Source organism: Azolla caroliniana, unplaced genomic scaffold, assembly GCF_043228905.1.
Source record: "Azolla caroliniana isolate FFs.n. ecotype wild unplaced genomic scaffold, voAzoCaro1.0.p SCAF_1, whole genome shotgun sequence".
NCBI lineage: Eukaryota > Viridiplantae > Streptophyta > Polypodiopsida > Salviniales > Salviniaceae > Azolla > Azolla caroliniana.
This window is the reverse complement of record NW_028230436.1, coordinates 37306964-37330442: the sequence shown is the minus strand read 5'-3', so window position 1 is coordinate 37330442 and position 23479 is coordinate 37306964. Positions and strand designations below refer to the sequence as shown.

General features: G+C 36.3%; 3 protein-coding genes across 3 annotated transcripts; 1 reads left to right on the top strand and 2 right to left on the bottom strand.

Moving 5' to 3' along the window:
- Positions 1–280: 280 nt before the first annotated feature.
- Positions 281–6539, bottom strand: LOC147870361 (DEA(D/H)-box RNA helicase family protein). Its single transcript, XM_087339251.1, has 8 exons — positions 6131–6539; positions 3779–4341; positions 3255–3449; positions 2936–3123; positions 2418–2631; positions 2206–2331; positions 1143–1318; positions 281–952 (listed from the first exon to the last, which is right to left on the bottom strand). Exons 1-8 carry the CDS (start codon positions 6507–6509, stop codon positions 727–729), a joined length of 2067 nt encoding a protein of 688 aa, XP_087195377.1. The 5' UTR covers positions 6510–6539; the 3' UTR covers positions 281–726.
- Positions 6540–8896: 2357 nt separating this feature from the next.
- LOC147870360 (uncharacterized) lies at positions 8897–14076 on the top strand. Its single transcript, XM_087339241.1, has 5 exons — positions 8897–9162; positions 9537–9640; positions 10921–11097; positions 11196–13144; positions 13231–14076. Exons 1-5 carry the CDS (start codon positions 8978–8980, stop codon positions 13399–13401), a joined length of 2586 nt encoding a protein of 861 aa, XP_087195367.1. The 5' UTR covers positions 8897–8977; the 3' UTR covers positions 13402–14076.
- A 2832-nt stretch (positions 14077–16908) lies between these two features.
- Positions 16909–22031, bottom strand: LOC147870359 (uncharacterized). The gene is made up of 8 exons (XM_087339234.1): positions 21860–22031; positions 19686–19804; positions 19326–19385; positions 18623–18736; positions 18218–18289; positions 17481–17546; positions 17356–17399; positions 16909–17218 (listed from the first exon to the last, which is right to left on the bottom strand). The coding sequence occupies exons 1-8, from the start codon at positions 21960–21962 to the stop codon at positions 17194–17196; spliced, it is 603 nt and encodes a 200-aa protein (XP_087195360.1). The 5' UTR covers positions 21963–22031; the 3' UTR covers positions 16909–17193.
- Positions 22032–23479: the final 1448 nt, after the last annotated feature.

Below are 23479 nucleotides of genomic sequence, written 5' to 3'. Positions count from 1 at the left end.
TATGACTCATTATCTAGAAGATATTCACTATAGCAACTTAATAGAGTTAGACTGTATTGCTTTTTCCTATTAGCATATTTGCTAAGAACACATGCATACCACCACGATACGTCTTTAATATACTAATACTACGAGTGAAAGCAACTAATCAATATCTTTCTCATCTAAAACCTTACTGATGTACTTAATAATTTTATTTAGTTCGGCATATCATACATCATATGATTCATCATACAATGGTTAAGTTGAGGAGGGTCATGTTATAATTATTAACTGCATGAACATCTGGATTCTAGAACTATACCCTTGGAAGTAAACCAATTGGCTGCAGATTTTAATTAGGTCGATGTAATACAGATTCTCGTGTTTCTTTTTCCAAAAGAAAAAGTTGCACCATTTTCACTTAGTTCTGTACAAATGCCGTTATCCTAGTTGCACCTTGAATCCTACTTCCTGGGAAAATATTTCCTGTTCTTAACTCCTCCCTGAAAACTTGGAAAGAACCTGAGTCCCTTGAGAATTCGTATTCTCTGATAGTATCACCTCCAACCAAAAGGGTGGCTGCATTAGAGGTCGTTATTTCAAGTTTGTTAAAGCTTAAGCACTATCCACCCTTCTGAAGACTCTGAATCATCGGTGATTAGAGGATACACTACTCTGCCTCGCATAATTAGCAATACCAGTATTATTTAATTCACTCCACAAAAATAAAACCCACTTCAGCTTTTAATATGTGTGTGCCGGTACAGTATGAATAGGGTGTCCCTTCTCATTCCTAACCATGATCTTTCGTGCAAGGGAAACCTGTTTTCCCACGACAAACACAAATGCTTTGCCAACACCACCAGCTCGGGCTGTTCTTCCAACTCTCCGCACATATTCACTGGGGTCTCTTGGGAAATCAAAAAGTACAACATGTTCTACATCTACCATATCCAAGCCTCGGGATGCTCTGGCATATTCAAATCAACAAAAAATCAATAGGAGGATACATAAACCTTGCTAACAATAGACAAATAGACAAAAGAATCAATACAAATATGACATACACGTTGCTCGCTTGAGTCAAATCAACAAAAAAACCCACAGGAGGGTGGTAACAAAAAAGATGCTCGATAAAGATGACAGAAAAATGCTGGTACCTGTCTGTACAAACCAGAAACTTGGACAAGTTACTACTTTCAGCTTTTATAAATTGCTGCATATTCTGAATGCGTGCTTCGAGTGAGAGAGCTGCATGATAGGGAAGCACCGATAATTTTGATCCTTTTCTGTCTATTCTCTTCAATGCATTCTCGACCTTTCTACAAGTTTCAATCTGCCAAATGTCAAATCAATTACAAGTTCACTTTATGCACAGCATCTAACACAAGCCATATATTCTATTAATGACAAGTGTTAACTTAAGTTACAGTTTACGAAAACTCTCCAAAATGAAGTGCGTAATTTCTATCCATATGCATAACATATAAACAAGATCTGGATAAGATTGTTAAAAAACCTGGTGGATGTGCCCTCCCATTCTACCTTATCACAAATTGTAATATATGCCTTCTTTTTCCGGTGAGTATATTATGTGCCTTACTGAGCATAAAGTAGAGAGTTTGGACTGACACATCTAGAAAGAAAGAAAATAATCTCCAAGAAAAGAAAATGAGAAGGTAGAAAATTTAACAAAAATGAGCCTTGTTAACAAGGACGGGGTTCATAATCAATGGGGCATTTCCATTATTCCCATCTAAAACCCTCCCACTAGTTTCCAGGTGACCATATTATGTGACTCCATCAACACAAACTTTAGTCTGAACTTAATTACACAGGAAGAAAATTAAATATTCAAAGGTACCATATAAACAATTTTCGACATGCCATTTCATTGCAAAATATTTCGTATAACAGACTGAATTTTGAGCACTCTAAATATATACCAAGAGCGTATTAATCATATTTGGAATGAGCATCTCAACATAAATTAATGTACCTGAATGCATAAAAATGCATGCATATAAATAGCTGCATGTCCAGTATATATACTCAATGGCATATGTACACACACATGCACAAACGATAGCAAAAACAGATATTTAACATGAGAGACTATACTCAAACAAATCAGGTTAAAAGTTCAGGAGTTAAGATGTGTTTACTATATATTTCAGCTGCGAACACACCACAAAAGGAAGCACAAACTAGAACATCGCACACCTTGTTGCAAAATAGTATGGTCTTTGAGACCGGTTGTTGCTCAACAAGCTGTACTAATGCTTTTTTCTTATTTTCGTATGCCGATTCTGGAGTCTTTTCTCCTTCACCACTACAATCTACCAACACCTGAAATAAAGCATGGTTTTTAAAGAGACCCTAATCACTTCAAAGATTTGTATGAGCACACCATATTATCAAATCAGCACATATACCTCCTGGAGTCCAGTAGCTGTACAGTGCAAACCTGGACCCATCAATGGAATAGAAGTTGGGTGATTTTCCAAAATTGCATCACACACATCAACAGGCAATGTTGCAGTTACATGAATGTACTGTGTTTTGACAGGAGTCGAGGTTTCGATCTTCTCTAAGGTGTCAGAAAATTCGGGATCATCGAACAGAACATCCACTTCATCCAAAATGACACTACACAACCCATGCAGTTTAAGTCCATTTGTCAATTTCCTGTTCACCATAGACTAGGATAGTTAAAGGGAAAAACTCTGACTTCTTCATTTCCCCAAGTGTCCCTTAGTTTCTATTTCCATAAATCCCCTTGGTCAAGTGCAATTCCATTTCCTCAATCATATGTGCTATTCAAGCAAAATTACAGACTCAATTTGTCTCTTTTTTTCATCTTTCGGGGATTGACTAGGGGCATTTGGGGAAACAAATGAAGAAATCAAGGGCACTCCAGAGTTTTTTATCCCACTTAGAATACGAATTTAACCTTTTGATATTGTCAAGCTCCAAGCTTCCAGAATTGAAAAGTTGAAGGAAGCGCCCAGGTGTAGCAATTACAATATCAGGACTATCTCCTAGAGCTTCTATTTGTGTCTTCAGCTTGAATCCACCAGTTGCAACCATGGACTTCAACATAGCTCCTCCCCTAGAAAATGATCTGCAAACACTGAGTACCTATGACAAGTATAGAAAGGGATATCTTTGATTATAAATTGGAGTCTTCAACAATCATAATAATACCAGGAACACTAAAGGATAAAAACAAAACAAGGATATATGTTCAACAATATGAATTAAAAAGAGACCTGTGCGGCAAGCTCGCTGGTTGGGACCATAATTAGGCATCTTGGTTTCTTTGGAAAAGATTTACTACTACCCTCTCCCTCCTCCAATACAAAACGTTGAAATAGTGGAGTTAAATAGGCCAAAGTTTTTCCAGACCCCGTTTGGTCAGCCAGTATGCAGCTACGCCCTTCTAAAATATGTTTATGTGCCATTGCCTGCAGGTAAGAAAACTCTTGAAAAGTAAAATCTAGAGATCCGATGAGATAAATGAGCATATGGTAAGAGAAGAGAAGAGTGTTCATGGCAAATTTCTGAAGGAACTTTATGTTAACCATAGATATCAATGGTATTTTCCAGACATGACACATTCACCTAGATCTTGTGACATAAAACAAAATCTCTTTTATTATCAGTCCCACAAATAAGTTAATCTCTTACCAAAGCAATACCAAATCAAAGGGATCAGAAATGACATCATTCAATCAAAGATCTGTAAAATGCTCATAAATAAAACTTTATCCATGTGCATACACAATGGAATTACCTGAATTTGAGAAGGGCGTGTCACTTCCATGGCATTTATTGATTTAATAATCAAGTCATTAGCTCCTATATCTTTGAAAGTTCTTATGCTAAAGAAATCATCAGCAACCACTTCTTTATAGCTCCCAGACTTTGAATTCCGTTTACTTTGAAAAGATTTCTCACTTGCTGGACCTGATACTATATTTTCCTTCCTGCTTTCACTTGGTTCCTTGCTTCTCAAACGGTGACTTGATGTTTCTGACCATGGGCCTTCATCATCTACCCTTTCAAACTTAGGAACATTTCTGAATTTACCAATCTTCTTATCTTCCTCAGTTTCATCATCCCAAAGGTAGTTATTCACCTTCTTCTCTCCCGAACTTGAAGTTGATAGTACCTGACCTGGCGCACTTGATGCCATATTTTTCTTGCTTCTCAACGTTTGCACTTTCAACTTGCTAAATAAACCTTTACTTGGGGTGCCAGAACGGCCATCAAGATAGCTTTTCTTCTTCAACAACTCGTTGTTCTTTGGTCTTGAGGAGGTTCGGGAAGCATCTTCAGGAAAACTGGCTGTTTTATCTGTAGTTTTATAGTGGCATTGTGAACTAATTAAACTTCTCTTTATGTCATTGCACTATTACCAACTAAAGATATATATATATATATATATATATATATATATATATAACTATACAATCCATTACATAGCATCACCATGTCATTTGAACCAGGTAGAAGTCACACCACAAACCTGAGAAATGAATGTCTAGCAAAGTTGAACTTCCTAATCTACAAAGATTGATCACATATATATGTGTGTGTGTGTGTGTGTGTGCGTGTGTGAATTTCAGGCCATGCAAAGTGGGTGCATTTCATGAAACGAAGTCGCTTGCTTGTAATCTTCTTAAATTTTTATTATGTAGACCAGAAAATTCAATATGAAAGCTGACGGTATACTACCTCCACACTGATCTTGCAAATGTTTTCTGTACATTAACGGTAAAGAAACAATTTAAGTAAATGAATGTTAAAAAAACAAATGCTTGTGACCTGCAAATTTTGATAATAAATTAAATATAGTGAATGTTTCCATCACATGAATTTCATAACAAATCAAAATTCTATTCAGATACGCAGTTTCTATGAGTGGACTATGAATAGTTAATGGTTATCAGAAGGTGACCAATCTATAATGGATCCCCTGTATGTGTATTTACTTAAGTGACACACTAGTTGGAAGGGAAAAAGGGATCAACAAAAGTTTATAGTTAAAATAGATCAGGTTCAACAAAAAACATACGTGAATGTTACAACCATCTGAATTGTTTAACGATGGGATTCTGAATTCAGATACTCAGTTTCTAATCATGGAATAAAAAACCTGTCGTGGTCATCAAACAATGACCAGACAACAATTAGAATTAGAATTAGAAATTTTTATCGTCCATAAAGAGGCCAGTTTTGACCTATGGGACCAGAGTATACATGTGTTCTTGATATGTGTCTCCTTCCTAAGAAGGGGTATTCATACCTTGAAGCACAAAGTCTCTATGCATGAATAAGGCATACACCTCTTAGCTCAGCCTTCTAGGTGGTGTCTTAAGTATGGCACTTAAGTTATCACTCCCTCTTAATATGTCATCATATCTTGAGCGAACTACACTATATGCCGAGCATGTGAAGAGCAAGTGTCATTCATCCTCTACCATGCGTTCATTGTATACTTTACATGCCCTCAAATTTGTTACATTTTGATACCATGATGCAACTTCAATACCTAACTTGGGAGATCAAGTGTGAAGTAGTGTGAGGGCTCTACAAGCATTACTACTCATATTGGTAATTAGATAATGTTGGATACGATCAATAGGCATTCTTGCCATATATTGAGACCAACAATCAGGGTTGATATTTGCAATGTAGTATTCTAACTTTGTCCTCTTAGCATCTTCCCAATTCATCCTTAATGATTACACCAACCTTTCCTCGATCATTACATGATGCATAGCATCACTTAAAAGCTCTAAAAGATCATCCACATTCTATCTTTTGAAACATTTTCTAATGTATCATCCAAACGAGTTCTACCACAACAAATGCTTAAAGAATGAAAACAGTATGCAAATATGTGGTTTAAATGTGATGAATTGGGATAGTTCATAGCTATCAAAAGTTAATGTATGAAGTGTACATGTGTATACCTATGTTAAACAGTGAGAGAAAATGAACGAATGATGTATTAGCAACAGTATGAGCATATACCTATACTAAAGAGAACGAAAGAAATATTTATAAGCATTAGGGTGAAGAAAGGAAGGAGATGTGGTGACAGAACAGACGTAAAGTGTGTGTGTGTGTGTGTGATGACCTGTTGACGGATTTGACTGCAGGATTTTATACCAAGCATCTTCTGAGATGTCTCCTGGCTTTGCATATTTGGTAGGTTTCCATCGCAGCTGATCATCAGAGGGAAGCCTGTCATCATCTTCCACACCAAAATGAAGCACAATTTCTCCACTCTCTTCATCCACCATCTCGTGAGCTCCAGGTGGCAAGTTCTCATTGTAGCGTTTCCGAAACGCTGAGGCAGCGCAGAGATTTCTTCTAGAAGGAGGAGAGAGCTTAGACCTGGTGCAGATAGGATGGTGGAAGGCTTGGTTCAAGATGAGCGAGCAAAATGATGGAGAGGAAGAAGAAGAAGACACGATGCAATCTTTGGAAAACGTAGAGGCGCAAAGAGACGCCATAGCTCGCAGATATGGCCAGAGAGAGAGAGAGAAAGAAAGAAAGAAAGAAAGATATATTAACGTCTTCTTAAAGGCTAAAATTGGTCCATGAGAGATTTTGTGTGTGTGTATCCATCATCCACCGAGCAGAAGAGAAGAGGAGTTGTAGTCAGCTAGTGGAGTGAGCGAGCAGAAGAGAAGAGGGGACAGAACCAAACCAAACTAAACCAGGACAGTTTCGTGCCGAGTGTGGGTGTGGGTGTGGGTGTCGTGTCCTCGAATGACACTCTACCCCCCATGTGTTGTGTTCTTGTTTCTTGCATGTGCACCCAATTCCATTGGCTTCTGTTTTATTATTGCTTGCTTGCAAAACAAAAACAACAATCATTGAATATGTGCATGTAGATAGATTAAGAGATAGATGAGTTGTTTTGTTCCCCGATTGAGGTTGTGTAAGCAAATAAAAGCTTGCCATGTGAAGATCAAACCCTCATAGATTCAGCTATATAAATAAATGAGTTTCTTGTTTGCCTAGTTGAGGTGTGTGAGCAATGAAAGCCTACCATGTGAAGATGAAACCTTGGTAGATTTGGGAATCCAACAACATATGGGAAGAGAGGGGGAAGGAGAGTGATATATTGTCAAGACTCGAGAGCCAAATGTTTCTTTCCATATACATATAGAAGTTCAATTTCACATATGTGACTTGCTATGACATGTTTGCAAGTACAACGGATGACACACGTAACGACGTTATATTCATCCTCTTCTTCTAAGCAGGCTATATAGGGTCATCAGTTTCTTCAAAGTTATCTTCAACTTAAAATTTCCCTCAATGTATTTTAGTGAAATCTTTCATCATGGAATCTTCAATGTTTCCTTGTTGTATCTTCTTTGCAACAATCTATTGTTCAAGCTTGTACTTCTTAACACATTTGGTTCATGCATTCTTTGATTGGTTGAGCAAGTGATTTCCTATCCATGCTACTTGCTTTCAATGAAAGGATTACTTCATGACAGCCAAATGTTTGTCAATTTGAATTTCTCTTCTGTTGAAGCTCGTAATGGACATAGTAAGTTGAAATTCATGTATCACATCATGTGCTAATCAGGGATGCAATCCAACAAAATATTGATGTGGTTATCCATGGACTAAAGCTGAAACCAAATAGGAACACGTTTATATATACAAGGATAACTTGGTAATGTGAATACCAAGGAAGTCAAACAATTTAGTATTAGCTAAAATGAAGGATGCATTCACATGCACTTGATGTGCATCCTGAAAATCAACCCATGTAAAATGCAAACCAATTATCATATAGCAATCACCATCGTGGCATCAAGAAAACCAATAAAATGTTAGGTTAAGCATTAGAATGGTGGCCTGCGGAATTCTCTATACCACACTTTCTTTAATTCTAAAGGCAAAACCAATTTGTTTCTCAAAGGAAATGTGGTCTCTTAAAATATCCACATTAAAATGTAAGTAGTATAGAGTTGGGGTTTTTTGTAGACCATGATGGGAGATGAATTTGTATGTTACATTTGGCCCCTAGAAAAGTGTGTCAAGTCTTCTAAGGAGTGGATCATGGTGTATCCTCAACAAGGTCCAAATAAAAAACCATTTACTCATGGTACACATTATTGTCTCCTAGTGTGCATTTTGTAGCGAACGAAACTATCGTTTCATGTATTGCAAAATTTTCTCATGATCTATATAGAGCACGTGCTCCATGGAGCCGAGTATATACATATGTGCACTTTGAACAATTTTTGAACAAAATTTCAATAAATCGTTAATGAAGATTCAATTAAGGATTTGTGCGATACGGGTACACTCTACACACCGAGGTTTTGGTTGGAAGTGCAAACTTATCACTGGTGTGCTTCTAGATCAATGCACTTAAAGCATCAAAGGGTTTGGTTGAACGTGGGAACCTAAAGTCAATGTGTGTTCGACACTCGTACATTATACACACACACGCGCGCACACGCACACGAAGCAATGGAGATTTATCATGAGTGTGATGCGATACTCGGATGCTTTGCATACACCCCGAGTTATCAGTCCGAGTGGCAGAAGCTTATCGTTCAGTTGGTCGGAGAGAAGTGAAGTATGTACACACATACATACATACATACATGTGTGTGTGTGTGGTTGGGTTGGGTTGGTGGTGGCTGCCGTTTTCACGGCATTCCTATTAAAAAAGGGGAACAGAGCATTATGTACGGTGGCGACGGCCCACGAAAGCTTCCATTACATTTTCAAAACCATTCTTAAGGAAGAAATAAAATTAGAAGAAGAAGAAGAAATACATACATTTATTGAGCCAATGTTCCGTTTTGAATGCAGATTACTTATTTCTGTGGCAGAAGGGAAGAATTTGTGTGCACACAGAGGGGGGGAGGAGAGAGAGAGAGAGAGAGAGAGAGGGGGGGAGGAGATGAATCTGTGTGAAAGCTAGGCCTTTCTTTAAGCGATTACTATGAATCAGAGTTCATTACCATTCCCGCCGCATAACGATTCGAGAAACAATGGTGAGAATGAAGCTTCAGAATGGGCATGGAAGGGTGTTCTGAGAGGTCTCCTGTGGAGACTTAGACTAGGCGTTTTGCCCTCATCATCATCAATTGAACAGCTTCGGAGAGCTGCTGCAGATGGACGGCGCAGGTAAAATTTCAGGTTTGATGTAAATGCTAAGCATATTTTTAATGTAATTTGGGCTTTATGATAGTGTAAATTTTAGGCTTCAAATGTTGATGCTGGACGGATATTGAATGTGAATTTCTGGGCTTAGCTCATACTTCAGGCTTTAAATATAAAATCTAGGAGTACATTAATTTTTGGGTGCATATACAGTGTAAAATTTAGGGTTCAATCTAAAATTTAGTATATTATATTCATTGTTAAAATGTAGAATCTCAGTACATTCATTTCAAATTCTAGGCTTCAACATAAAATAACGAACACGTAAATTTAATGTGCATATATTCATTTTATCATTTAGACATAAATTCAATGTAACAAATGAAAGTGCACATCAGATATGCAGATCTTAGGAGAAGATTGCTTATTGATCCTCATGCTGCAGAGGATCCTCATAAACCGCACCAGTCTAAAGTCGACAACCCTCTATCCCAAGATCCAGGTAAGCTAATGCATGTTAAATCTTTCAATCAGCGTTAGTGAAAATTTTGGCAAAAGTTGCTAGACTTGTTAAATATTTTCACTTGGAAAGTTTAGTAACTTGACCAATGTTTTATGGGCATATGTACCACTGGATTATAGTTGTCATTGAAAGGCTATAGAGAGGACAATTAGCAAATGGTATGGTAGGCTGTTGTCTGGAATGTTCAAGGGATTAGAGATACATTAAGGAAGCCAGTTCATTCAAAAATATTCACTTCTTCATACTTGCTTGAGTCCAGTCATGTGTTGGACCCCGCCAGGAGTAGTATGGGATAGACAAAAATCGGGTTGGCATAGGCTTGTGGGGTAGGGTGAAGCCGGCTCATTCTAAAATATTCACTTCTTTATGCTTTCTTGAGTCCAATCATGTGTTGGACCCCACCAGGAGTAGTATGGGATAGACAAAAATTGGGTTGGCATAGGCTTGTGGGGTAGGGTTTGGGTTAGTGAGATATCTCTAGCATCTATAGAAGGTAAATGATTCAAGGAATAAATACACGTAATAAGAAAAACAAAAAAAAACAAGTATATGTACAAATGCTGAAAAGTGTGCGAATTGATATCCTGTTGTCAGCTAGTTGATCCCTGTCAATGGTCAGCTTGGCAACGGGTTTTTTTCCTTCTCTTTCCGTTGTGGAGTTGTTTGTTGTGGAGACGCTTGTCTTCTCCACCATTTGGTAAACTAAGGGAAGCTGATCATAAATAGAGATAGAGAAAACGCAGGCACAAAATCTTCCCATAGGTGTAGCACATTTTGGAGAGCACATGAAATACTGACTTGTTTCTTGCTCTCAATATGCGATGAAGTGTCATTTTAAATTTACATGTTTTGCTATGCTACCTATTAATATTCATAAATGCATTGTTGGCATGCTCAGCAATGTGGACGTTATTCACAATTACAACAGGAATCTACTGTGCACATGTTCATTGTATTGACTCCAGTATATCATGTGGATGCATCATTACAAGTTGATGATTTGTCTAATTCATTAGCATGAATCTTGGCTTTTTTATACATGAAATTAAAATGAGATTTAGATTGGCTCTAAAAATTTGTGTGCCATTTGTTTCAGAAAGTCTTTGGTCATGCAATTTTCAGATAGCAGAGCAGTATATCATGTGGATGCATCATTAGAGATTTGTCTAATTCATTAGCATTAATCTTTGCTTTTTTTATGCATGAAGGTACATTGAGATTTAGATTGGCTCTAAATATTTGTGTGGCATTTGTTTCAGAAAGTCTTTGGTCACGCTATTTTCAGATAGCAGAGCTAGAGGAAACTATCGACACAGATCTTACAAGGTTGTATCCTGAGCATGGACAATTCTTTCAGAGCCCTGTTTGTCAGGCAATGTTAAGGAGGATTCTTCTGGTTTGGTCTCTTATGAACACAACCTACAGCTATCGACAAGGTATATCTACTTCTAAGTGGAATCATATTAATTAATTCTTATTTCCAGCAATTTTGGTTTCTAATCTAGCGATTGCCAATTTTCACCTTCGTTTGCAGGGATGCATGAACTACTTGCGCCTCTACTGTATGTTCTTTATTGTGATGTTATGCACTTTCATGAAGTGAAAGAAAGATATGAAGATCTCTTTGATGATAGGTTTGAGGAGCCATTTTATGTGGAACTAAAAACATGTGAGAATGAAGGAAAGCAGAAAAGGGGTCAAAAATTTCATTATTCTAAAACTGTTACCACTGTTGATGGGTCAGACATTCATGTTGATATAGATTTATTAGCAAGAATCACTTGTCATGAACTCGATTTGGATGAGGTAAGATTTGCCTTGAGAATCATGGTGCTCGGTAATGATACATATGGAGCTGAAGGAGAACTTGGTATTCTCTTAGCAGGAAGGTTTGTGGAACATGATGCTTATTCAATGTTTGATGCATTAATGTGTGGAAATGGTGGAGTTAACATGGCAGATTACTTTCTAGCTAACAATGTTGTAAGTTCTAGAAGTGGCCTATCTTCAGCCCTTGAAGTTTCTTCTTTGATCTATAAGGCTTTGGCTGCTTTTGATTTGCCCCTCTATAATCATCTTAAAGAACTTGGTGTGGAACCTCAGTTCTTCGCATTGAGATGGATTCGAGTTCTTTTTGGTCGTGAGTTTGATCTTAAAAAATTATTGATTTTATGGGATGCTATCTTCTTGGTGAGTAAAGATTCAGATGGCAGAAAAGATTTTATTTTGGCACTGTCCGTTTCTATGGTTGTTTACCTAAGGTGGATAATGATTGCTATGTCGAACGCAACAGACTGCCTACAGAAACTCCTGAATTTTCCCCAAAATGTTGATATTGAGATGCTAATTGAGAGTGCCAAGATTTTGGCTCCATTTATTGGGGAAGTTGCTCATGGGAGGCCACATACTTATCCACATGAAACTATGTTAAATGGGAAGAAAACACAGCCTGTAAATAAATCTCCTTCTTCCTTTTCTCCTTCTCCAAATAAGTTTTCACCTGATGTCCTTAGAAAGGCTTTTCCTGAATCCTATTGGGAAGAGAAGTGGAAGAATTCTGTGTTGCAAAAACTGAAAGCTGTACACATGGAAGATTTGAACTGTACCAATATTTCTGAGATCATTTCATTTAAGGAATCAAAGCAAGAAACTAATGCATTTTCCTGCAATAGTAAACAGGTAGGTTCAAGTTGTGCGCTACTTGGAAATCACATTAGCTATTCTGTTGAAGAGTTCGTTTCTGATGGTTTAACAAGACTACAATTTAGAAACAAATGTGCAGATGGTAAGGGAGTTTGCTACGAGAGTTCAAAGCAGAAAGATGAGAATCATGATAGCAGCACTACGCCTGGTGAAGCCATGTTTGTCCATAGGGAACACCATTCAGATTATAAGAGTGTCCCTTTTGATGTTCTACTTCAAAAAGAAGTAGATCATGGCAGGACTATTAAACATGATCGACTTTTGAATGATAATAGTGCTGAAGATATGGTATTCATGTGTACTAGTGAAAGGAATGCTGCTACTGTCAAGATTCCAAAGGAAGTGATAAGTTGCAGCCCAAACATTGCGACAACTACAGGTCATCATACACCCTGTCAGCGTTTGGATGATCAAAGGAAAGTTGATGTGACTGCAGCTGCTTTTAAAGAAAAAAAGTATTCGTCAAATAAAAAAAAGAGCTGGATATGGAGCTTTGGCAAAAGTAGAAGACAGGATGATAAAGCTTTCGATGAAATGGGCACCATACATCTGAAGGAAGCAACTGTTATACAGCCTGGAAAAGAAGCAAACTTGGTTAATAAGACTGTTGATCAGTCATGCGTTATGATTCCCTTGGAGACTGACAGATGTGTGAATAAAGATGCATCAAGTCTAGTTAGATTAATGTCAGAATTTGTGCCAAGCAGTATTAGTAGTGAGACCACATGTAAACCATCTGATGCGAGAATGCTTGGTCAATTGATATGCGAGAATATACAGGTGGATTCAATGATTCTTTCCTTATATGTGTTTCACACTAGAAATTTTACAGAAGCGAAGCATTTAATATTTGTATTCTTTTACAGGTGATTGAAAATGTGCTCTCTCTTGCCCTCATCTCTGAGACATCAGAGGGCCCTTATGTCCAGACAAATGAGTCACCCATATCTCTCTTGATTGATGGTAGTCAGCATGAAGCTGTACAGACAGCACTAGCAGAGCTCAAGAAAATAAGTAATTCACTACTACGATTGTGACCCATTGTTTCCATCACATCGTACATGGGGAGTTGGAATTAGTTGAATAATACAGTAGGCTCTTTCGATGGTAGTTTTGAGTGTATTTTCTCAAATGCCATTTACAGTAACTGTATTGGTTCCATAGCTTCTGCTGTATTGCCTATTTGGTATGGGATAATCAATGGCAGTGGGAAGACTTGACAAGCAGATTATTAGAAAAAATGGTGGGAAACTTCGACTAGATAATAAGACTAACCTAATAATCCATGGGATTTGGTGCCACCCTTGAGCCCATTTGTATCGAATCATTGTAACTATTCATTGGGAAATGGGACTTCACATGGTATATAAAAGATTTACTTCATAACTCTATGGGTCATGGGTAAGCAATATGCAATGGGCGTTATGGAGTCTTTATGAATACCATGGGTGGAAAAGAAATGTAAAGAAGGGTCTAATTGGTGAGATTCAATCTGAAATGTGTTTTACCATCAATATTATAGCTGCACCTCTTGTGGGTGTTATGGTGGGGATAGATAATTTCAAATAATGACATTTGTTTGACAAGCACTAACAAGTATTAATGAGTCAGCACTTCATTTTAAAACTCTGAATTGTCTTTTGAGTTATCATGGGTTGTAATTGTGAAATATGGAAAGGAGATTCCTGAAGTTTGAAGGGAAAAAGCTTTTGGAGGTTTGATTGACATTTTTGATATTGACAAAAGTAACAGGGCAACTGCTTCAACATAAATGGTCTATTTTCATATTTCCTGACACTGGATTTCAATATGAAATATCTTGCTTCTATGAGAATGTTTTTATGCAGAATTTATATTTTATTGCATTTTTTGTTCCAACGGCCTATAAGTTATAACTACCATCCATTACATGCATTCAGAAATGATGTAAACACTTGCCTGCTGTCCTGTGCGTATGATAGTTTGATCAAGAACTCTGCTTGCATTGAATTTTCTTAAAAAAATATCCTCAATCTAAACCACTTCCATTTCATGCATCTTTGTACATGATAGATGTTTGCATTTAAATTTTATCAAAACATGTCCTCAAAAAACCACCCAGACCATGTTCTCATGTTTACATAAGCCTTTTGGCATTAAACCTTTGCAGGTTATATTAACAGACTCCCTCCTTATCTCTACAGTTTTATATTGACATAGATATATAATTAAACTTAGAAAGTCAACTGAACTTAAGTCTAATGGTTCATTCAGTTACAACAGTTCTCGATAACCTTACATCATTCAATGAGGTAATGAATGATTAACAATTTGTTTTAGATTTAAGCACATTGACTCAACCTTGTTTTTGAAATTTGTATCAACTAATGTCATGAGTAACAATCAGCAATGGTTCGGTTCAGTTCGGTTTGAGAGGGTCCAAACCGAACTGGAAAATCGAGAGAAGTTCTTACAAATACATTCTTTGATCAACTAGAATCACCTGCTCGGGATTTTAATTGTCTTAAAGGGCTTCCCAAATCTCGGAATGAACATTTCAATTCATGACAATCATGCTGATTGTGAAAACCCGTCCAACATACATCCAATAAGCTAATTTCATAAAATGATTTATTATTATTATTCCGCAGTTTAGAATTGTTTAGAATTGTTGAAACTTGAACTGAACTGAACCAAACCACAAAACCGTTAAACCGAACTATTAAAACAATTTTCAAACTGTTAAACTATGAAAACCGCAGTTTCGTGGTTCAATTTCAGTTTTCAACATAGGTCAAAATTTTAATTTTTAATAATTTTTAATATTTCATTATTTTAATTTTTAATATGTTCCTAAAATGTGAGAATAAGGTCTAAAAATAAAAAGATTGTTTAAAAACAAATTTTAAATTTTGTTTTTTTAAAAATAAAAAACCATTAAACCGTTTAAACCACGGTTTTTGACTGTCAAAACCGAACCGAACCGTTGAAACCGTTGCCAATTGTTAGTCATGAGGTGTTTACACACATCTCATAATGTCATGTAACAATGGGACTAACACGAGCAATATTTATATACATGTTAGTCCCATTGTTACATGACATTATGAGATGTGTGTAAACACCTCATGCCTCTCTAAACATTATGAGAGAGAGATCATTTTACTTCCATTTACAAGATGACTTGGAGAAAAAACAGTAATAATATTGTCTTTGAAGACAGTAGATGAATTGGCCACATATTTATCTTTATTATTTTTCTACTGAAAACATTAAAAGAAAGTAAATTTTCTTGAAATTGATAGAGTTTTAGATAGAAATGAGACATTTATTAGACTCGTATGATAATCATCAGATCACGAAAGGCTGGCCTTATTTATTCACAAAAGTTAAAGCCATGAGGTTTGGTTAAATGCTGAGCTTACAGAAAGTACATATGAATGGTTCAATCCAAACAGACTGATAAAGGTATACATGAAGCATTCAATCCACAGATCAATTAGTTAATAAACTAATTAGATGCATCAATCCTTACAATTGGTATAATCACTAATTTGAACAAAGTTTTTAAAACTTTTGCTTTTCTCACAAACCCAAATCTTTACACCAAGGATTACTTGTGCAATCGCAACACTATCTAGCCATAAAAAGAACAAAGAAAATTAAATCTTCCATTTACAATGGCACATTACTAAATAATAAGATTCTAATGTATATACTGGGAAAGAGTCAGACTTATTACAACCCGGCATGCTCTTTGTTCAAAAGGAACCCATCTCTATGATCATATACTCACATCAGAATCCTTGTAGAAAGTAAAGGACATATTACGGTACTTCCGGAAAATTGAATTTGGACCCAAGTACATGTCAAAGATAGCTTGACAGAGTATGGGAGATTGAATCTCGGCACATACGCTGCAATGATAACATTGAAAGGATGAAGTAGATTAATAGAGAACACCATAAACAGTTGATAGTATAAAGTACAGGAATGAATGAGAGGGCTGAATGGTTCGGTTGAATGAATATCGGGCGTGATCCTTGTTGCAACTATATAGTCGCTATTTGAATGATCTATCATTATTCTTGTTACTTCTGATTTTTCTAGTTTGCTCAGCTTGCTTGCTTGTGCATTCAAAAAAAGCTTCTACAAGGATTAGCCAATGATAGCTTTTTCGTGAATAAAGATAGTCTCACTCTACATGTTCGGCAAGAGTAACAATGCAAATTGTGGTATAAAGGAACTCCGCCATTTTTTTAACCATGAGGGTTTAAGCTCTCTATCCAAAATGGGGCTGTAAAGAAAAAAACTGATCTTTTATAGATCAAATAGTTTTTTAGATCAATGTTAAGAGGTAGCTATAAAGCTCATGTCCTTCACTCATAACTCCTTGATTACGGAAAAATCCGCACTTTTGGACTTAAAACGGTTTTTAATTATTTCTATTTAGGTAGAAATCACAAATGAACCATTCACCAAGCCTAAAAGCCTATCTGAATGGTTTGTTCGATTTAAACCCAGATGAAGCCTCTGACAAAGCAAATGAGGTAACATGCTAGGAATGTGCTTGAATGATTTACTAATATATTTTTGTATATTATAATTCATTACGCCTAAATGGTCATGGTCAAGGATGGTTTACTGAGCCAAATTGTGTATTGAAACAGAGCAGCTTCTGTACAACAAACCTCAAGTGTATTAAAATTAGAGAAAGCAACAAAGACATAAGGGAGGTATAAACAACTGGAATAGTCTCTAATGAAGTGGCATCTCGAAAAGGATTTGGTATCTCAACGTTTATGAGACACTCACTTGTCACACACCATGCAAGACATTGGCACAGCTTTCTACTGGAAGCTTAGGCCTATGCTCCTACATTTTTGAAAAATCCATACCATGAGAACCAATTCAGTCATAACGTAATTGATTTCCATTCACCTAAACTTGAAGCCACCAACATGCATGTTGCAACCCTATAATGACTAGAGTGAACAGAAGATTGAGCCTACCAGGAATCAATTGTCACGACCAGAGTATCATCAGGTCTCCACACCTGAAAACAAAAATCATCATATAAAATTTTGAGGTTGTTTTATTTACAAAAACCAATCACAATTCGAATGAAACTGCTTACCAGGCAAACTTCTGATCCCTTACGTAACATTTTCTTCTGATTGAAGCACCGAGTGAAGTCTTTCAACTGTATATAAATTCAGGTTAATTTCAGCGCTGTAAATTAATTTATTTTTGTCCGTGAAATTTCATTTACAAAACAAGTGAAATATAACAAACCAAATTGCAGATACAACAGTCTTCAGAATAGCTCATACAAGAAGGCTTGATAAAACACTAATTACTGGATCAATGTCTACCCTTCATCCAAAAGCCTATATTGATATGTTTCCAGAAACAATGTTACAACCTTAGCTGCAGTAGTCCAAAACATCCTAACTACTGTCTTTCTGATGAATTGCGCATCATGTTGCATACTCATTTCAAATTTCTAAGACTTTAGAACCTAAGCCATGATTGATAACTTTGCATCCAACCCTACTCTGCTATGGGTACTATCAATCATACAATCCTCGGTCTATACACAGATAAAGAAATATAAATCTAAAACGCCTACAATATGATATTTGAAGATAGAGGACAGATGGCAAAGCAATTTAACTCTCCAATTTATTTTGAAAAAATATCCAGATGTTCTATCTCAAGAAACCAGGATCATAAAGAAAGAATCCAATACACTGAAATCCATGGCAATATTGGAAAAAAGCATCTTTTACAAACTGACAAATTCTTGTCAGAAAATCTTCATCTTAGGCCAAAGTAGAAATAAAGAAAATGAAAACATTATAATTTTCTTACTGCATCCTTGCCAGCTCCAGCTTTCCCACCTTGAGCCTTTCGTACACGTTGCAGCAAAGAGCGATCAAAACCCTGCTAAGTTTAGATCGTAAAATCTCAGAAAGACACAAGCTATATATATGCTACATAAGAAAAGGTTACGTCATCAAAACTTCAATTAAATAATATATGAAGCAAGAATAACCAACAAGCTTACAAAATGCCAGAACTAGATTCTAATATACAAAAGATCATTTGAATGCCTGCTCGTATATAGCACCATGAAAAAACATTCAGTGTTTCTTTTTACAATGAAATAACCTTCAGTATATAGTGCAAAATGCCACTTGCATCTACCATGTATATATATTTGGAATTTAGAAGGTTTCACACAAATGTGACACAAAAGAGGTTGAGAACTGTGACCTTTGCAATGTGATGGCCTGCAACATCTTGATCCATTACTAGAAGAAGACTTCGGGGTGTGCGAACTTCAACCAAAGCTTGAAATATTTTATCTTCATCAGCATCCCGAAGTTCCTAATATGAACATAGTTTGAGTTGGGACACTGTACGACTGATACAATAATAATAAAATTTACATATGATATTTTGTAGCATGACAATCAAAATTTGTAAATCATACAAGGACTCTGATTCTAAAGATTTAAGTTCTCAAACTCCAGCCTGATAGCTATCTCTCATGTCATTCTGAGACTCATAAGCTCCTTACAAGTTGCATCTCTCCATGGAATGTGAAAGATGCAATCAAGAAATCAGATAATTATTTGTTAGCCAGATCTGTCCCTGCATACTTCTTCTCCCTGCCATTCTCCTCCACCTGCCTTCCAGTACTCCTGCCTGTCTCCATATTTCTTAATTCCAAAAGTCATAGTTACTTATCCTCTCTATAATAACATAAGAACTGTCTTGCAAGAGTTTGGTTTGCAATAATAATGGCAGATGGAGGATTGTCAAAGTTTGATCGGCATGTATGTGCATTTTACATATAAATACGTAGACATTCCTATAAACATGCTAACATACCCTTCCCTCATGATGATTTAAATATTGTTGACTATTTCTTAGACTAATTCTTGGTACTTTTTAACAATCTATACAGACTTACCTCATATGCATCTTCAACATACAAGCCAACAGCATATGCCCGTGCCTTTGCAAACTTGCACTGGTATTTAATCATTGAAAATGTAAAAGCTACATCAGTTTCATTTCTAGCATGCCATGAGACGTAAAGATTCAGCATGCCTACATTATAAACCTAAAGGCACTTGTGAAGCCAACATATCAAATTAAATACATGCTGTAACGAATTATATAAAACAAAACATACATGGTGAAGCATTTGAACTCCAGACTATCGAAATCAATAAAGCATAACAAACAAAGCAAAACTGTTTATTAAAGAAAGGAAACAATATAGGATAGCATATTGTACATAGAATTATCTAAGGATTCTGTAGAGAACCTGTCCAAGCATACAGCGAACAGCTGTACCAAGCAAGTGATATTCTCCACATGTTTCTGGTTGTGCTATCTCCCTTTTCCGATCAAAGTCAATGCCTGTGAATGGCTCCTTCACCTTCTCTGTCATTTTATGGTCAATTTAGTTACCAGGGCAAATGATTGAACCTCACAAGCAGGAATAAAATCAATGAGCAAGAAATGGAAAGAAATATGATACTAGCCTCTAGAAAACATCACAAAACATAATGATATCATGACATCAGATCACAAAGTTATAAGCTATTCACAAATGCAGTTTATTATCTATGACTGAACCAAGAACCAATCAGGCAAAAAACGGAACACTTACATGAAGGGAAAACAAACCATACAAAACTACCTTGACTAAAGAAAGCAACGGGGTGCAAGACAATCTAGGGATTGAACCTCACAAGCAGGAATAAAATCAATGAGCAAGAAATGGAAAGAAATATGATACTAGCCTCTAGAAAACATCACAAAACATAATGATATCGTGACATCAGATCACAAAGTTACAAGCCATTCACAAATGCAGTTTATTATCTATGACTGACCCAAGAACCAATCAGGCAAAAAACGGAACACTTACATGAAGGGAAAACAAACCATACAAAACTACCTTGACTAAAGAAAGCAACGGGGTGCAAGACAATCTAGGGGCGAATTCATGGGAAACAATCTAAATGAGCGTAGTACACGGAAGCAGGAATGGTGTTCATGTGAAGAAAAATCTTCATCAAGTATCTTCAAGATGCAAAGGCCAATAACATTGGTAAGTTCTTGTTACTGAGTAACGACTTATGCGGTTCTCATGTGATGATAAACAGTTAAAGAAAGTTTCTATATGGCTCGTTTACTAGATCATATAGAAATGGTTACTTCTCCTTAATAGGTTCGTGTCTAAATCTTCCATGGCTAAATAGACAAGGTTAGTTCTTGTTACTGAGCAATGACTCATGCGGTGCTCACGTGATGATCGATAGTCAAAGAATCTTTCTGTATGACTGGTTTACTAGCTCATATAGAAATGGTTACTCTTCCTTAATAGGTTAGTGTCTAAATATTTCATGGCTACATAGATAAGATTAATAGGGTGGTGGGCTGAGGTAGTCATGCTAGTGCTAAAGAAGAATAGTAAGGATCCCTTATTTGGGACTCGGGAGGATTAAAACAGGTCCTAAACCCCTAAACCCTTCTTCCTGACATGCTCCAGGTCCTCTACATCTACTTTGACATATGTAAAGTTCAGCAGAAGCCATTTTGTAAACTCATCTAGAGAACTGTATGGCTATAATGTGAGCATGCTAATAGCTATTGCCAGATTATGAAATTTATTAGCATGAACCTTCAGAGAGAATCTTTTTTTTTGAAAGACGTGATAGGTTATTGCTAAGTTTTTTTTCTACTGATTGTTTTCGCTCTAATTGGTTTCTAGAAATGCACTCATCTATACATTTGCAGAAAAACAGGCATGCACCTCATTATCCTTTGAGTGCAATGTATTATTATTGTACTAAATACCAGCTTAAATTAAAGGATTCTCCATTTGAACACTTGCAATATATTAAATGGATAGCACATTCTAATTGTGGGATATGCTTAGCACATAATGTCTCTCCTTGCTCTAAACACAAGCTTAATTTAAAGGATTCACCATCTAAATGGATAACACATTTTAATCCACAATCTTAGCCCATCAACCTAGCATTGCCTTTTACAAACTGATCCTATGATGACAATAACTGCTCTTAAAAAATGCAAAGGTTAAATCGAAGAATTCGTCATTCCACCTTTCCCTAGCAAAAAACTTGTATTTCAATACAAGGATAACAGATACCAATATCTTTGGTCTTATGGTAACATTTAATATTCTTCAAAATCTAAACTTAAATTAACGGATTTCATCATTTTAGTACATTTATCTAGCAAAAATATTTCTTTATCTTATAATTAATTAAAGGGGTGAGAATTTCTTGTTCAGAATATTAGCTCTCCTCAATCTAGCATTTAAGAGCCATGTCCTGTTTTCAAATCATGAGGTGTATATGTATGCGTTCTCTCCAAAAGTAAAAATTTCAAAGCATGGACTATTCGAATATGCGTGTTTTTTCTGTAATTTCCTCTTCAAGAAAGAGACACGTGTTTTGTGTGAACCTGCGTTTCTTGCCGCCTCAAGATGGAGGATGGAGCTTGGTTGGATTACGGATACTGCAGCCAAAACAAGCGATGAATTTGTGAGAAGCCTTTGCCAAGCCATGGCTTCGTTCTTAACCTTCGAGTCTAATTTCTGCGGGAAGACACCATACGAGAGAGAGAGAGAGAGAGAGAGAGAGAGAGAGAGATTTGACTATCTCTCCAAATACCCCTGGTCAGGGATCGGTCAAAAACGAGGCAAGCAAGTTTGAGCACATAATTGAGACATTAGTAGGCATATGCCAAAAACCTCCCTATATGTCGAGACGTTTGACATATTATTTTGATTGAGATGTATGGCCCCACATTATTTGTCACTCTCCGGGTGCTGCAATAGATTTTTACTGCCCTTTGTTCATGTTCAATATGTAGATTTGAGCACCAAACCTTTTACTCCCCATTACTTTCAATCCCTCTGAAGATGGACATGCATGTCATCATGTGTAGATTCATAAGTTTTTGCTTTATAATATTCTTCTCAATGTGATGGACCAGTAAAGCTATTGCTTACCAACTATAACATTCAAATTTGGCAGTTATTCTCTCAATATGCAAACATATGTGATAGACTACTACTAATATGCTTCTACAATTTTACTTGCATGGTAGTATTATTAATATTGTGTCATAATTCAACTCAAACTCAATTGACCTTCACAATGTATTATGCATGTTAACATAACTCAAAAAACAATTTCCTTCTAAGCCACATTCTCAATTTCTTAAGAGTCATGTTCTCGTAAATAATGATGGGTTTCCCTCCAGCAACCAAAGGTATGCCACATACACTTAAAGGCTCTCTTAACACTTTTTTGGCATAGTGAGCATCAATAAGAAAGTTGGCACCCATCATCATGGTTACAATTATTGCCTAACTATACATATATACTCATTCAAAAATTTATCATGTATTGCATTAAACATGGAATATCATTCAGGCTCAAATTCAGTACAAAAACAAGGGAGTATCATTTCCGTATGTAAGATCATAAATGAACCATTTGTACAAAGTGAACCCACAAATAAACACCAGAGACATTACTTATCATATGTAGCATTCTGTCTATAGCACAAAGTTATAATTAAACACCAATTACATGAAGGCCAACTTATGTGGAATGCAAAATAATTAAGGCAATATCTAAAACAGATGGATACATTCCTGAGTTCTACATGAATGCTAATTGCATATTCTACAAACTTCCTACAAAGCTACCACATTTTCTCCAAAGACTGATTGGATTCTTCCAGCTTAACAGCAAGGTGAACTACATCAGTTAATACATCTTGTATGCATTATCAAACATATGGAGAAATAGAAGCATGCAAAGAACCAGATTTGCAGAGATGATGCTACATCGTATTCAATGATAAGTCCCCAAAAGTCACCAATTAACGTGACGTGATCATACAATTTTTCATGTCAAGTTGAAACACATGGGTTTACACTGGCCCCATATGTCAAATATATATAATGACCTACAAAACAGCTCTAATTTTCTGATGTTATATAATGACTTCTCATTTTCATTATCATTGCAATTTGTATCTTTTCACATAGCCTGCTGAATTTCCGGACTT